The following is a 16,669-nucleotide window of genomic DNA, read 5'->3' as shown; positions in this document are numbered from 1 at the left end:
TTTCTGATTGAGAGGGGGTCAAATACTTATTTCCCTCATTAAAATGCAAATCAATGTATAACATTTCTGACATGCGTTTTTCTGGATTTCTTTGTTGTTATTCTGTCTCTCACTGTTCAAATAAACCTACCATTAAAATTATAGACTGATCATTTCTTTGTCAGTGGGCAAATGTACAAAATCAGCATGGGATCAAATACTTTTTTTCCCTCACTGTATATAGGGAGCTTTTGGGAAAGAGCACAGTTAAAAATATATGACATATAGAAGCAAACCGGATGGACATCATGAAAATGATCGGAGAGGTTGAGATTAGAAGAAGTTCAGGAGCAAAAACAAATAAAATTGAATTATTGTAAAATGTCCATAAATGTAGATAGTAAGTATAAGCTGGAAGTAGAGGCCTAAGCATTGTTCACTAATTTACCCCAAGTAGGGAAAGGATGGCGGGGTTGAAAAGTAATAAAGGGGAGTATATATATAAAAAACATGGGGGATTGGAAGTGATGCAGACAATTATATTGATGGAAGTTACAATCTATCTGCAATATTAAGCTGATCTACCCCCCAAATTATTATTATTTTTAAATTAAAAGGACAAGAGCACTGTGGTTAGTCAGGAAGAATTATTTCTGTGGGGTATAGCACTGTGTTAGCTACATGGAATTCTATACTGTTTTGCTATGGAGTTAGTGGCTAAATGATAACACCTAATTGGAAAATGTACTAATTGAACACCAAATTAATTGACTCACCTAGCTTGCACCACACCGAGATGTGGTCTATTCCGTCCAATCCTTAGCATCACTGCTAACTTGCTGATGAAGTTCTTCTGAAGGTTGAAGCGACGCTCGCCAACGTTGTTGCTGCTATCCAGCAGCAGGGCTATTTCCATCTGGAAGTCTGGAATGAGAGAGACATGGGCATTCTTGAAGCTAAATTAAATGTTCTACAGTATAAAAGCAAAGCAAGCATACCTATATTTCCTCGTGTAGATATTTTCTTCACTGACTTTCATTATCTTTTCTTCGCTGCAAGACAAACAGGCTCTGGTTACTGCATGTGGTGCTCATACATGTTAAGAGTTGAAATAAAATATTCTTATCTGTAATGTAAATAGTGAAGACAGGTATCTCTGTGGAGTAACTTCATGGTCTCTCTGGATGGTCTAAAACAGAACCATTTAGTAATGGAGATGTTATACAGTAACTGTACTTCTAACTTCTAGTAAGGTATGGCCACGAGAGGATGTCTCCATAGCATCTAACATGTGTCTCATGCAGTATTGGTGATCATCATGTGTAGTTTAATCTACATAATTTGAATATTACCTGGTCCTGATGCAGGGAGGGCAGCTGTAGCTATTTGGGCTGACACTTCCTGGAGGCCATAAGCAGATTCTGACAACAAAGAGTGATATGTTTGATCAAAACTTGTCATTAATGAAAAATCACCTAATTTCCACTGTAAATCATTTAAAACATCAACATTGAATGACAGTAAATACAGTTTGAGTCATTCTTTATGCCTACTCAACCTTCTTTGAAAGTAAAACGTTCCTCTGTGGAATGTACAATATTAAACATGTTTGGTATTTGGCTCCACCTATGGACCACAGTAAACGATGCGGTCCACCTGGACAGGGCCTGAGATTGGACTCCATGGGAGTAGGAGCCGAGGTAGTTCTGTCTGCCTTGCAGTTTGTGAACTTTTACTGGTCCCTCTGAGGACCTTACACTCCCCTGAGAAAAGTGGTAAAATACAGTGAAAAATGTAAATGAGCAGTAAGCAGTCAGTCACTGCTAGGGCTGTGGCGGTCAAGAAATTGTCAGCCTGTCATTGTCAAGCAAGTAACTGTCGGTCTCACAGTAATTGACCCACAATTAACATAAACACATTTAGCATCTCCTGGCTTCCACACATAGCCTACAAGCCACTGATGCAGACCTTAGGAACATCTACATTTTAAAAAGTCTAATAAATCCATGTAATATAGCCTACACCTTCACAATAAATCCATTATTTATTTTAGACAGGTCTAAAGAAAAATGATGTGAAGAAAATGTAGTCTATTTCAGAAGAACAGAATAACATACTCTGAGTTGTCCTTATGTTACATCCTGATCTGGCTATGCCAAATGTCCGTGGGTAATAGTAGTTCATTTAGCAGACAAGATTTGCTTAGAATTCTGTGGCATTATTTTATATTATTTTATAGTATGAAGAATACAATTGAACAAAGCTGAATTAAATAGAAAGGATATTTTCTCCAAATGATTTGAGGGAGTGTGCACATGCGGCTATTCTGTGTTGAGCAGTTAACAAAGAAAGAGGTACTCCTATATGCTTAATTTAGAGTTATTAATGTAACTTTAGTTGTTCTGCAAACATTGGGCTATATGTTTTGATGTTTAATACATTGTAAGGCTGCATGATGCAACTCTAATGATGATTTGAAAAAAATCGCTTGAAAGGCATGAGCTCTGCTTAGTTTTTTTGTGCAGGCTGTACGCACTTTATCAGTCTCTCATTCACAATTTTACAAGCACTTGATAATGCCTCGAATTTCCCAGCGGGATCCCCTTTGTGTGGCCGTAATGCACCCTAAAATAATCCATGCCTTTTGAGGCCAGTGGCTGTTGTGCCCTTGGCCCGGAGTGCTGCGTTGTGCCCTTCTCCCTGAGTGCTACGCTCTCTGAAGCACCTCTCACTCACATGGCTCTCCATCAAGTGACTGGGTCTTTCTCACAGGCTACAAGTGAAGACAGACACATGGGGACGCAACTGCGCGCGTTCTTATCCAATTCCGAGGTGCATATTGAAGATATTGGAAGAACTGTCCACATTTACTTTTCGTCAGCCAACAAGATGAGTAGGCCTAACGAACAGCAAAAGCACTAGCCTATGTCAATCTACTATCCCCCATAGTACAAAAGTTAACCTATTCTACACTGCTCAAAAAAATAAAGGGAACACTAAAATAACACATCCTAGATCTGAATGAATGAAATAAACTTTTTTTCTTTACATAGTTGAATGTGCTGACAACAAAATCACACAAAAATTATCAATGGAAATCAAATTTATCAACCCATGGAGGTCTGGATTTGGAGTCACCCTCAAAATTAAAGTGGAAAACCACACTACAGGCTGATCCAACTTTGATGTAATGTCCTTAAAACAAGTCAAAATGAGGCTCAGTAGTGTGTGTGGCCTCCACGTGCCTGTATGACCTCCCTACAATGCCTGGGCATGCTCCTGATGAGGTGGCGGATGGTCTCCTGAGGGATCACCTCCCAGACCTGGACTAAAGCATCCGCCAACTCCTGGACAGTCTGTGGTGCAACGTGGCGTTGGTGGATGGAGCGAGACATGATGTCCCAGATCTGCTCAATTGGATTCAGGTCTGGGGAACGGGCGGGCCAGTCCATAGCATCAATGCCTTCTTCTTGCAGGAACTGCTGACACACTCCAGCCACATGAGGTCTAGCATTGTCTTGCATTAGGAGGAACCCAGGGCCAACCGCACCAGCATATGGTCTCACAAGGGGTCTGAGGATCTTATCTCGGTACCTAATGGCAGTCAGGCTACCTCTGGCGAGCAAATGGAGGGCTGTGCGGCCCCCCAAAGAAATGCCACCCCACACCATGACTGACCTACCGCCAAACCGGTCATGCTGGAGGATGTTGCAGGCAGCAGAACGTTCTCCACGGCATCTCCAGACTCTGTCACATCTGTCACATGTGCTCAGTGTGAATCTGCTTTCATCTGTGAAGAGCACAGGGTGCCAGTGGCGAATTTGCCAATCTTGGTGTTCTCTGGCAAATGCCAAACGTCTTGCACAGTGTTGGGCTGTAAGCACAACCCCCACCTGTGGACGTCGGGCCCTCATACCACCCTCATGGAGTCTGTTTCTGACCGTTTGAGCAGACACATGCACATTTGTGGCCTGCTGGAGGTCATTTTGCAGGGCTCTGGCAGTGCTCCTCCTGCTCCTCCTTGCACAAAGGCGGAGGTAGCAGTCCTGCTGCTGGGTTGTTGCCCTCCTACGGCCTCCTCCACGTCTCCTGATGTACTGGCCTGTCTCCTGGTAGCGCCTCCATGCTCTGGACACTACGCTGACAGACACAGCAAACCTACTTGCCACAGCTCGCATTGATGTGCCATCCTGGATGAGCTGCACTACCTGAGCCACTTGTGTTGGTTGTAGACTCCGTCTCATGCTACCACTAGAGTGAAAGCACCGCCAGCATTCAAAAGTGACCAAAACATCAGCCAGGAAGCATAGGAACTGAGAAGTGGTCTGTGGTCACCACCTGCAAAACCAGTCCTTTATTGGGGGTGTCTTGCTAATTGCCTATAATTTCCACCTGTTGTCTATTCCATTTCCACAACAGCATGTGAAATGTATTGTCAATCAGTGTTGCTTCCTAAGTGGACAGTTTGATTTCACAGAAGCGTGATTGACTTGGAGTTACATTGTGTTGTTTAAGTGTTCCCTTAATTTTTTTGAGCAGTGTATTATGTGCGAGAAATAAATATTCCAAACATAGTCTGGGACAGTTGTGGGATGCGATAGATCTCAAATTAATACAACCACTAGCATCATAAAACGTATTTTACGCAATGTGGCTGACGCAACAGATCAGAACGTTTAGCTTAAAATGTTGATAAACTATTAGGCTATTTCTTCACATTATAAGTACAGCAATGCGCACACGGCAGTAGGCTATAAGCGCAAATGTTCCATTAGTGGGAAAATACCATTATCAAAAGTGACCGCAAATGTGAATATTATAAAGGTGCATTTTAATGGTGAAAATTATCTTCCCCAAACTTGAAACTCACGTGCTGCTTATGTATGCCAGTTAAGCTCTACACCCCTTGTAAAGCGTATCAATGTGCTTAATTTTAAGAAGTTCTTTGGCCACTTTAGTTGTGATACAAACCTTATTAAAACATATAGGCCTATGGGCAAGGCTACATGAGGTGTGCGACTATGATTTAAAAAAAGTCGCAAAAAAATGGCATTGTTTCAAATGCTGGACATCATTCACAAGTGATAGGCTAATATTGTCACCCATCAGACTATTCTTGTTTTAATCTTGTCTTTACATATACTAAATAATAAATGTGTGAAATTTGTTTTGATTTAGAATGGACCATTATCATGCACCTGTCTCGAAACAGGGGCAGCGGGAAAAAATGTAATGTAATCTATGCACTTAAATAGCGAATGGAGAACGCTTTTCCAATGGTTCATTTTCATGCCAGCCAGGTAGGCTATACTCCTGTTGTAAATATAAGCAATGCGCTTAATATTAGGAAAGTTGAGAAATAAATATAGTAGGCCTAGCCTTTAGAAAGCTGATGGGATACTCCTCTTTTTAGTAGAGGCCATCACTTTGTTGTCTCGCGCAATTGCATAGCCTATAGTTGCGCAATATGAGCTCATGGGCTCTCATGAAGTGTTTGATTAGATTTTCGATTACATTTGCGTTGATGTTAGAGTGATTAGAGGGACAATTGAGTGCTGAGTACCAGCCAGTTAGCAATATTGGTAAGCTACTAATGACCATCAGCAGCATCAGAGCTTGGAGAAGCCTTCATGACTCGTGACCGCTGGTGTGGCGGTAATACGGTCACCACAACAGCCCTAGTCACTGCAAACTTTGAGGTAAGGAAAAATAGGCGCAGACTGCAGAATCTGTTGAACATACGAGAGAAAGAGAAAACTCTGGAATACTGACTTTTTGAATAGGAACGTCTCTCTCTGTTATACAGTGCATTCGGAAAGTATTCTGACCGCTTGACTTTTTCAAAATGTTGTTACATTACAGCCTTGTTCTAAAATGGATTAAGTAAATAAACATCTCATCAATCTACACACAATACCCCATAATGACAAAGCAAAAACAGGTTCTTCGAAATGTATTAAAAATAAAAAACTGAAATACCTTATTTACATAAGTATTCAGACCCTTTGCTATGACACTCAAAATTGAGTTCAGGTGCATCCTGTTTCGATTGATCATCCTTGAGATGTTTCTACAACTGGATTAGAGTCCACCTGTGGTTAATTCAATTGATTGGACATGATTTGGAAAGGCACACACCTGTCTATATAAGGTCCCACAGTGGACAGTGCATGTCAGAGCAAAAACTAAGCCATGAGGTCGAAGGAATTGTCCGTAGAGCGCCGAGACAGGATTGTGTCGAAAACAATTCTGCAGCACTGAAGGTCCCCAAGAACACAGTGGCCTCCATAATTCTTAAATGGAAGAAGTTTGGAACCACCAAGACTCTTCCTAGAGCAATCAGGGGAGAAGGGCCTTGGTGATGCTGAAACGTTGGTGGTTTCTTACCTAATAAATGACTGGGAGTTTATACATAGAGTGTGCGACTCTCTTTATTTGTTTTTATAGCTTACAGTTTATTCTCCGTTGGTCAGCACCTCTACACTAAGTGATGTCCTCTGGGAGTGCGCCAGCTCATGCTTTTTATTAGACCATTTTAATTAAATACAATAACAGTAAGGTACTTAATTGTTACCCAGAAATGATTTGATATTGAGATAAAAACGGCTGCATTGGGCCTTTAAGGCAGAAGCATGAGGATGTTATTGATGAGAGCCACTGCTCTAGCCCTGTGGGTTTTGGCTCAGAAAAATGTTCTGTGGTAAGCCCTGTCTCTGTTTTACTTGGATGAAAGCAATTCCTCAAAAACAAAAGGTGATCTCCACAGAGTTCCTCTGTGGAGATGGGAGATTCTTCCTGAACGACAACCATCTCTGCAGTAAAAGGCACATAACAGCCCGCTTGGAGTTTGCCAAAAGGCACCTAAAGGACTCTCAGACCATGAGAAACAAAATTCTCTGGTCTGATGAAACCAAGATTGAAGTCTTTGGCCTGAATGCCAAGCGTCATGTCTGGAGGAAACCTGGCACCATCCCTACGGCGAAGCATGGTGGTGGCAGCATCATGCTGTGGGGATGTTTTTCATCAGCAGGGACTGGAGACTAGTCAGGATCGAGGGAAAGATGAACAGAGCAAAGTACAGAGCGATCCTTGATGAAAACCTGCTCCAGAGTGCTCATGACCTCAGACTGGGGCGAAGGTTCACCTTCCAACAGGACAACGACCCTATGCACACAGCCAACACAATGCAGGAGTGGCTTCAGGACAAGTCTCTGAATGTCCTTGAGTGGCCCAGCCAGAGCCCGGACTTGAACCCGATCGAACATCTTTGGAGAGATCTGAAAATAGCTGTGCAGCGACGCTCCCCATCCAACCTGACAGAGCTTGAGAGGATCTGCAGAGAAGAATGGGAGAAACTCCCCAAATACAGGTGTGCCAATCTTCTAGCGTCATACCCAAGAAGCCTTGAGGCTGTAATTGCTGCCAAAGGTGCTTCAACAAAGTACTGAGTAAAGGATCTGAATACTTATGTAAATGTGATGTTTCATTTTTTATAAATGTGCCAAAATTTATAAAAACCTGTTTTTGCTTTGTCATTATGGGGTATTGTGTGTAGATTGATAAGCGAAAAAAACATATATAATCAATTTTAGAATAAGGCTGTAACGTAACAAAATGTGGAAAAAGTCAAGGGGTCTGAATACACTGTACATCAATACTCTTTGAGAATGAAAAGGTGATAGAGTTGAAGAGGTGAAACTCTATAGCAGTGCCAAACATTATCCCTTTCCTGGCCTACACAGCCACTTAGGTCTGCCCCATGGATTGTACAGGCGATGGGGGTGGCAACTGAGAGAGAGAGCAAGAAAAATGGGTAGGGGGAGAGAGAGAGAGAGAGAGAGGGGGGGGGGGGGGGAGAGAGGGGGAGGGGAGAGAGATAGAGGGGGAGGGGAGAGAGAGAGAGAGAGAGAGAGAGAGAGAGAGAGAGAGAGAGAGAGAGAGAGAGAGAGAGAGAGAGAAAGGTAGGGAGAGAGAGAGAGGGGGAGGGGAGAGAGAGGGGGAGGGAGAGAGAGAGAGAGAGAGAGAGAGAGAGAGAGAGAGAGAGAGAGAGAGAGAGAGAGAGAGAGAGAGAGAGAGAGAGGTAGGGAGAGAGAGAGAGAGAGAGAGAGAGAGAGAGAGAGAGAGAGAGAGAGAGAGAGAGAGAGAGAGGTAGGGGGAGAGAGAGCGAGAGAGGGAGAAAGGTAGGGAGAGAGAGAGAGAGAGAGAGAGAGAGAGAGAGAGAATAAATAGAGAATATTGAATAGTGTCTGAGCTCTATGTGTTTTCTATCATGTAGCCTATTACTCTTAGTTTGGTATGGCTTTCCCTTCCTCAGAGCCACAACTCTTCAGTCTCCACAACTCGCTACCAAATCCTGCAGGCTATAATAAAGAACGACTCTGAAGGAAAACTATCCTCAGTCACACCTCTACGTTAATTACATTTTGAAGATAAATAATAAACATCACCTTTTGCTTTTGAGGAATTGCTTTCATCCAAGTAAAACAGAGACCGGGCTTACCACAGAACCTTTTCCTGAGCCAAAACCCACAGGGCTAGAGCAGTGGCTCTCATCAATAACATCCTCATGCTTCTGCCTTAAAGGCCCAATGCAGCCGTTTTTATCTCAATATCAAATCATTTCTGGGTAACAATTAAGTACCTTACTGTTATTGTATTTAATTAAAATGGTTTAATAAAAAGCATGAGCTGGCGCACTCCCAGAGGACATCACTTAGTGTAGAGGTGCTGACCAACGGAGAATAAACTGTAAGCTATAAAAACAAATAAAGAGAGTCGCACTCTCTATGTATAAACTCCCAGTCATTTATTGGGTAAGAAACCACCAACGTTTCGGCATCACTGTGTATTCTTCTTTATTTGTTTTTATTGCTTACAGTTGAATTAAAATGGTAGAAAATAAACAAAAATAGCTTCTTAACAAAGATCAATTTCTCAAGCAAGATTTTTGCTAGGACTGTCTGGGAGTGGTTTGAGTGGGGAGGGGAAAACTGAACACTAGCTGTTATTTGCAGAGAGGTTTGGAACTCTCTTTCTTATTGGTCTATTAGCTCATTTAGCACCTGGTGATGTCACCAAAACTCCATCCAACCAAAACAGGCTGAAATTTCAGGTGGTCTTTTCAAACAGCTCTTGCACTAAAAGGGCATTATCATCATTTTTACAATATTATTCCAACCTCATAGTGTGGAAATATAAACCACAGGAAAGTCACGTTTTTGACTGCACTGGGCCTTTAAAGAAATACGGATTTTTTTGGGTTTGGGAGGATAAAGGTCTTCCAAGTAAAACAGACACAAAATAAATCCACTGATACAACACAATCAAATATCTCTCTCTCTGTCACGGATTCAGCCGAGGCTGCTCCTCCTCCTTGCTCGGGCAGGCTTCGGCGTTCGTCGTCACCGGAGTATTAGCTGCCACCGATCTATGTTTTTGTGTTCTACTTGTTTTGTCTTCATTGTACACACCTGGTTCCCATTATGTCTATGATTTGTTTCCTATTTAACCCTCTGGCTCCCACTGTGTTGTGTGCGTGTTTGTTCATCGTCTGGTGAGCGGGTTTGTTCCTCCCTGCGTGGAGGTGATGTTATTTACGTTACCTACGAGTAAAGTATGTTTTTCGATTAGCTCTGTGTCCTGCGCCTGACTTCGTCCTACCGCATCACACTCTCTCCACATACAGCAGCTACGGTTCATCAATAGACTCTCACATCTCTAAATAATCATAGTCATATTCTACTATCTTGCTAAACTTTGCGGTTCTCAACTGTCTCCCTGTGGGACTATAGGATCAAATTCATATAAGTAATATTAGCGAACACATTGATCATTCCCAGAATACATCTGCTGTATCATATCTACAGTATCTCATCTCCTTAATATTGAGAGAGAAATAACAGCAACATGTTTAGGAGATTCAAAGATAACAAAATATTTGTCTACTTACCATTTGATTCTGATCCAAATGCTCTGCATGTCAGAGACAGAATACTTGTGGAAATTAAACAAAGTGATAATTGAAGCTTGTCAAAGTGCACTCAATAATATTGTGTAGAATATGCATGAATTAAATCTTAGTAACATATTACACATTACAGTTCTTTACACATAAATATACTGAACAAAAATATAAACGCAACATGCAACAATTTCAACTATTTTACTGAGTTACAGTTCATATAAGGAAATCAGTCAATTTAAATAAATAAATTAGGCCCTAATCTATGGATTTCACATGACTGGGCAGGGGTGCAGCCATGGGTGGGCCTGGGAGGGCATAGGCCCACCCACTTGGCAGCCAGGCCCACCCAATGGGGAGCCAGGCCCACCCAGTTTTTCCCCCACAAAAGGGATTTATTACAGACAGAAATACTCCACACACTCAGACGATCTTGCAGGTGAAGAAGCCGGATGTGGAGGTCCTAGCCTGGCGTGGTTACATGATGAACATTAAATTCTCTGGCAACAGCTCTGGCGGACATTCCTGCAGTCAGCATGCCAAATGCATGCTCCTTCAAAACTTGAGACATCTGTGGCATTGTGTTGTGTGACGAAACTGCACATCTTAGAGTGGCCTTTTATTGTGCACCTGTGTAATGATCTTGCTGTTTAATCAGCTTCTTGATATGCCACGCCTGTCAGGTGGATGGATTATCTTGGCAAAGGAGAAATGCTCACTAACAGGGATGCAAATAAATTTGTGCACAACATTTTTGAGAAATAAGCTTTTTTTGCATATGGAAGATTTCAGGGATTTTTTATTTCAGCTCATGAAACATGGGACCAACACTTTACATTTTGCGTTTATATTTCTGTTCAGTGTATTTAACAAATGATTTGTACACAGTGCTAGTTTCTATCATTATGACACACAACTCTACAATGCCTTTTTGATCAGATAGGACAGTTCTTTCATTATTGTATGACATTATTTTGAATGAAAACAGAAAATGACTATCCTAGATAACAAAGTACAGTGCCTTCAGAAAGTATTCACACCCCTTTACTTTTCCAAATTGTATTGTGTTAGAGCCTGAATTTTAAATGGATTAAATAGAGATTTTTTTTGTCACTGGCCTACACACAATAACCTATTATGTCAAAGTGGAAATATATTTCTCAAAATTGTTATTAATTAATGAAAAAGGAAAAGCTGAAATGTCTTGAGTCAATAAGTATTCAACCCGTTAGTTATGGCAAGCCTAAATACGTTTGAGTAAAAATGAGTTGAATGACTACCTCATCTCTGTACCTCACACATACAATTATCTGTAAGGTCCCTCAGTCGACCAGTACATTTCAAACACAGATTCAACCACGAAGACTAGGGAGAAGAAAGAAAACCCATTGATATCCCTTTGAGCATGGTGAAGTTATTAATTACACTTTGGATGGTGTATCAATACACCCAGTCACTACAAAGATACAGGCGTCCTTCCTAACTCAGTTGTCGGAGAGGAAGGAAACCGCTCAGGGATTTCACCATGACGCCAATGATTACTTTAAAACAGTTACAGAGTTTAATGGCTGTGATAGGAGAAAATTCAGGATGGATCAACAACATTGTAGTTACTCCACAATACTAACCTAATTGACAGAGTGAAAAATTAATATATTCCAAAACATGTGTCCTGTTTTCCACAAGACACTAAAGTAATACTGCAAAGAATGTGGCAAAGCTATTTACTTTTTGTCCTGAATACAAAGTGTTATGTTTGGAGCAAATCCAATACAAGACATTACTGAGTACCATCTCCATATTTTCAAGCATAGTGGTGGCTTCATCATGCTATGGGTATGCTTGTAATCATTAAGGACTGGGGAGTTTTTCAGGATAAAAAAGAAACAGAACGGAGCTAAGCACAGACAAAATCCTAGAGGAAAACCTGGTTCAGTCTGCTTTCCACCAGACACTGGGAGATTAATTCACCTTTCAGCAAGACAACCTAAAACACAAGGCCAAATCTACACTGGAGTTGCTTACCAAGAAGACAGTGAATGTTCCTGAGTGGCCGAATTACAGTTTTGACTTAAATCTACTTGAAAATCTATGGCAAGACCTGAAAATGGTTGTCTAGCAATTATCAACAACCAATTTGAAGAATTGTAAGAATTTTGAAAAGAATAATGGGCAAATGTTGCACAATCCAGGTGTGGAAAGCTCTTCGACACTTACCCAGAAAGACTCACAGCTGTAATCGCTGCCAAAGGTGCTTCTACAAAGTATCGACTCAGGGTTGTGAATACTTATGTAAATTAGATATTTCTGTATTTCATTTTCAACACATTTACAAAAATGTACAAAAACATGTTTTCACTTTGTCATTATGGGGTATTGTGTGTAGATGGGTGAGATTTTTTAAATTTATTTTTTATTAATTTGAATTCAGGCTGTAACACAACAAAATGTGGAATAAGTCAAGGAGCATGAATACTTTCTGAAGGCACTGTAGATGATGTGGCACAAGTACGTTCAGTATGTCAGTTGCATCAATCAGTGCCTACCTAACTGGTGTAGAACAGCATAAAGAAATGTGGCATGAGGGACCCAAACACCTACAATGAAATGAGCAATCAGGAAAACATTTAACTTTTCTTCAATAACTGGAGACATGCAATTAATAATAACTAATAAGAATAAATGCAAAATAAATCGATTTTAGTTATTGGTAATCAATTCATGGAAAAGTACACCATTCTTGTTTATACTGTTAGATATCTGCAGCTTGGACGGTTTTCATTCATTCGTTCAACACAACAGAGCATATATGTCTACAAGCTTGGCACACCTGTATTTGGGGAGTTTCTCCCATTCTTCTCTGCATATCCTCTCAAGCTCTGTCAGGTTGGATGGGGAGCGTTGCTGCACAGCTATTTTCAGGTCTCTCCAGAGATGTTCGATCAGGTTCAAGTCCGGGCACTGGCTGGGCCACTCAAGGACATTCAGAGACTTGACCCGAAGCCACTCCTGCGTTGTCTTGGCTGTGTGCTTAGGGTCGTTGTCCTGTTGGAAGGTGAACCTTCGCACCAGTCTGATGTCCTGAGCGCTCTGGAGCAGGTTTTCATCAAGGATCTCTCTGTACTTTGCTCCGTTAATCTTTCCCTCGATCCTGACAAGTCTCCCAGTCCCTGCCGCTGAAAAGCATCCCCACAGCATGATGCTGCCACCACCATGCTTCACCGTAGGAGATTGTGCCAGGTTTCCTCTAGACGTGACACTTGGCATTCAGGCCAAAAAGTTCAATCTTGGTTTCATCAGACCAGAGAATCTTGTTTCTCATGGTCTGAGAGTCCTTTAGGTGCCATTTGGCAAACTCCAATCGGGCTGTCATGTGCCTTACTGAGGAGTGGCATCCACTCTCCCCCTCTGCTGGACGTGTGGCTGTTGTTGACCGCCCGAATGATGGACACGTAGGAAAACCATATGATCACAACCGGGATGAAGAAGTTGAAGGTGAAGATGAGGATGACGTAGAGAACCTGGCCTGGACCTAGTCTTCCTCACACATCCCATACCTATGAGCTGCAAGATGCAAAACAGAGAATTGATACGGTTGATTGGTTATGATAATTGATGGTTAGATATTCCACTACATTTACAGATTACTTGCTGTATATGCATTCATTACAACAAACATAAATCAAATCTTACAGAGAAGTGAAAGGTGAGGCCAGAAGTCACATGGGAAGGTTCCTCCTGCCTGTGTAACTCCCCCAGCCCACCAGGGGCACTCCAGACCAGAACAAGGCACACAGCCACACCGCCACAATCACCACAGAAACGTTGCGCTTGTTAATATGATGAGCTGAAAGACAAAACGTAGTGTAGCTCAGTTGGTAGAGCATGGCGCTTGCAATGCCAGGGTTGTGGGTTCGATTCCCACGGGGGGCCAGTATGAAAAATATATGCACTCACTAACTGTAAGTCGCTCTGGATAAGAGCGTCTGCTAAATGACTAAAATGTAAAACATGTAGTTACTCAGACTTGACTTAAGCCCTTGGCGTATAAGAACATAGGCCAGATACTAAACAGAAATGGTGTAATATGGCGAATCATGGGAAACAAAACGAATTACAGTGATTTCACAAAAAACAATGACGACAATTGAGATTATAATATGATTATCTCTAATAATAAATAGTCCCATCTGTGCCATCTTGCCCACAGGCAGTCAGGGAGCACTGAACAGTTTAAGGCCTTGACCTGGAGCAGCAGGTAATGGGGTTTAGAGTGGCTGCCATTGACCCAGGGTGCCCTGCCCTGAGCACCTGGACTAGGGGAGGCCCCAGTCCTACACCCCCTGGCCTGGGACCTGGGTCACAGCGTAGACTACATACCATGGCTGGGTTGGCATCCTTTGATGTAGTGGATGACACCGATGGCTGTCAGTGTGTTGATGCTTATGAACCCAAAGAGCAGGATCAGGAAGCCGTCCACCTGGCAGACACGCAGACTCACCCGTGCACACACACACACTTTTAGATTATGATGAAGTGCCTGCAGCTCTCTGCCAGCCTGTGGGAGAGGGAGGAATCCTTCCAAACCGTGTTGTGTCATCACCCGCTAACCAGACTCTCACGCTACAAGCCAGGTAGACTGGCTACTGCAGGATAAAAACACACACTATTCTCTGGTGGAATGTGATGTTTTCTTTCTGTCCTTTATTCCAGTCATCTGTCAAGTGGAATGGTGAGAGTCCTGGGTAGCCATGGTAACAGTAGCCTACTGAGGGTTTGATTTAACTTCCTTAACTTTTTTTATAGTAGAAAATGCTAATATACAAGACCATATAAAATATGTGTTATTGTACAACTTGTCCTCGAGCTGATTCCTTCCTCTGAAATTGTAAGATATGATTGTACTGATCTTATCTGTGTAGCTATAATGTAGTTTTGATTTCACATTCACAGACGAACTCCTTGATAAGATCTGGGTCCCTTGTCAATCTATGAAGTGCCCTTAAACATCATTCAAAGCTTTAGAATAATAACTCAATAATAACAACAACAACTCCTAACAGGGTTCGGGTCAATTACAATTTAATTTAGTTTGGTCTGTTTGAATTGGAACTAAATTGGAATTCAATATTTGTACATTTCCCAGTTGATGGAATTAATGCACTTAGTATACACATTTTTACTGCAGGATTTGTTTTTAATCATTTCAACGTGTATTTCTATATTTCCAGTATAGCTAAGCTGTCTGAACAGTGACATGATCAGCTTGAAGGAGTTGAATATACATTTGTGGAATTGTTGGGTTGGGATAATATTAAATTGGGAATTTAATTATTGTAATTTACCGAACATTGGAATTGAGAGGTATTTTAATTATCTCTGATTTCAAAGACTGACCTGGAATTTGAATTGAATGTAATGGAATTTACAGGGAGCGGTAGAATTTAATTATAATTGAATTTGTGGAATTAACCCCAACCCCGACTACTAACAAAAGAGGGCTAGAGTATCAACTTCTGTACAATAATACACAAACCACTATCAAAACAGTGCAACTATAACTAGCATTAGAAATCTTCTTAGAGGGCCATATAGGTCATCTGAAAAATGCAAGACACTTTAATAACAAATCAATCAATCAATCAATCATTCAACCCCCAAAGAACAACCACCAACCAACCAACCAACCAACCAATGTCCCTTTGGTACCTGGCCGGTCCAGATGGTCTTGATCAGAAGTCCGTCGTCCATGAACACGTTGAAGACTTCTAGTATCCCTCTGGAGTAGCCGAAGATGGCGATGCCAGTGTCGGACACAGCCAGGTTAAGAGTGAGGAAGTCCTGTGGCTCCAGACGTTGTCTCTGCTTGACCAACAGTAGAATCACCACTCCATTACCTAGCCAGGAGAGCCACCCTGGAAATGTAAATAAAAACACTTCCTATTTAAACCATATCCATGAAGACACAACTCATAACATTATATAATAACAATGGCATCGGTATACAAGTACACTAACACAAGATTTACCATGTATTTTTTTGTGAAAGTTGTCTATTCTATATTAGCAACAGTATAGCTTTACAGCAGTTTGACAAGGTAAACATTAGAATAATTACCTAGTATCAACAAGTAAACACCAGTGGCAGTCTCCTCCTTGGCTGACACCCTGCAGACAGTTACATTAGGACGGGATATAATGGTGTCCTCCATCAGCACCCTTGTCTTCTGAGCGCCGCTCGGCCAAGATCCAACATTTCACAACGGTCTCATTTCAAACACGTCTGAAGAGCCCTGTGTTGTTCTGGTTAAGGACAGGTGAAGTGAGTGGTGTCCCAGAGACCACTCGGGTGGATGGTAGCATTCTCTTGACTTTATTCCAAGTGAGAGTGTGACAGAGTTGAGATTCACCCTCTCAGTCTCTCCATATGATGACCCTGTCTGTGTCACCAGCCAGCAGCAGGCAGGCGTACAGCAATAGACTGAGAGAACAGGCATGGTTGTGTCCTTCATACATTATTATCCTAATCCCTTGATCCTGTTAATGATAGTAGTGTCTGATGTAATGCTAGCCACAGAAGTCAGGTCAGCTAATAATACACTTAGCTATACAGTGAGGGGAAAAAAGTATTTGATCCTCTGCTGATATTGTACGTTTGCCCACTGACAAAGAAATGATCAGTGTATAATTTTAATGGTAGGTTTATTTGAACAGTGAGAGACAGAATAA

The 16,669-nt window shown here is 41.7% G+C and overlaps 1 protein-coding gene across 1 annotated transcript; it reads right to left on the bottom strand.

Annotated features, from left to right (window-relative positions):
• Window positions 1-751: 751 nt before the first annotated feature.
• Window positions 752-16,456, bottom strand: LOC311102972 (opsin-5-like; the record flags this gene model as incomplete). Its single annotated transcript, XM_084144477.1, has 6 exons — window positions 752-903; window positions 13,323-13,477; window positions 13,664-13,787; window positions 14,321-14,420; window positions 15,650-15,855; window positions 16,390-16,456. The coding sequence occupies 6 exons, from the start codon at window positions 16,454-16,456 to the stop codon at window positions 752-754; spliced, it is 804 nt and encodes a 267-aa protein (XP_084000603.1).
• Window positions 16,457-16,669: the final 213 nt, after the last annotated feature.

The sequence above is a fragment of the Coregonus lavaretus genome (genome assembly GCF_964263955.1).
Source record: "Coregonus lavaretus genome assembly, chromosome: 27".
In the NCBI taxonomy this organism is placed as follows: domain Eukaryota; kingdom Metazoa; phylum Chordata; class Actinopteri; order Salmoniformes; family Salmonidae; genus Coregonus; species Coregonus lavaretus.
Note: the sequence above shows the minus strand (reverse complement) of the source record. Positions and strands in the feature narration are given on the sequence as shown.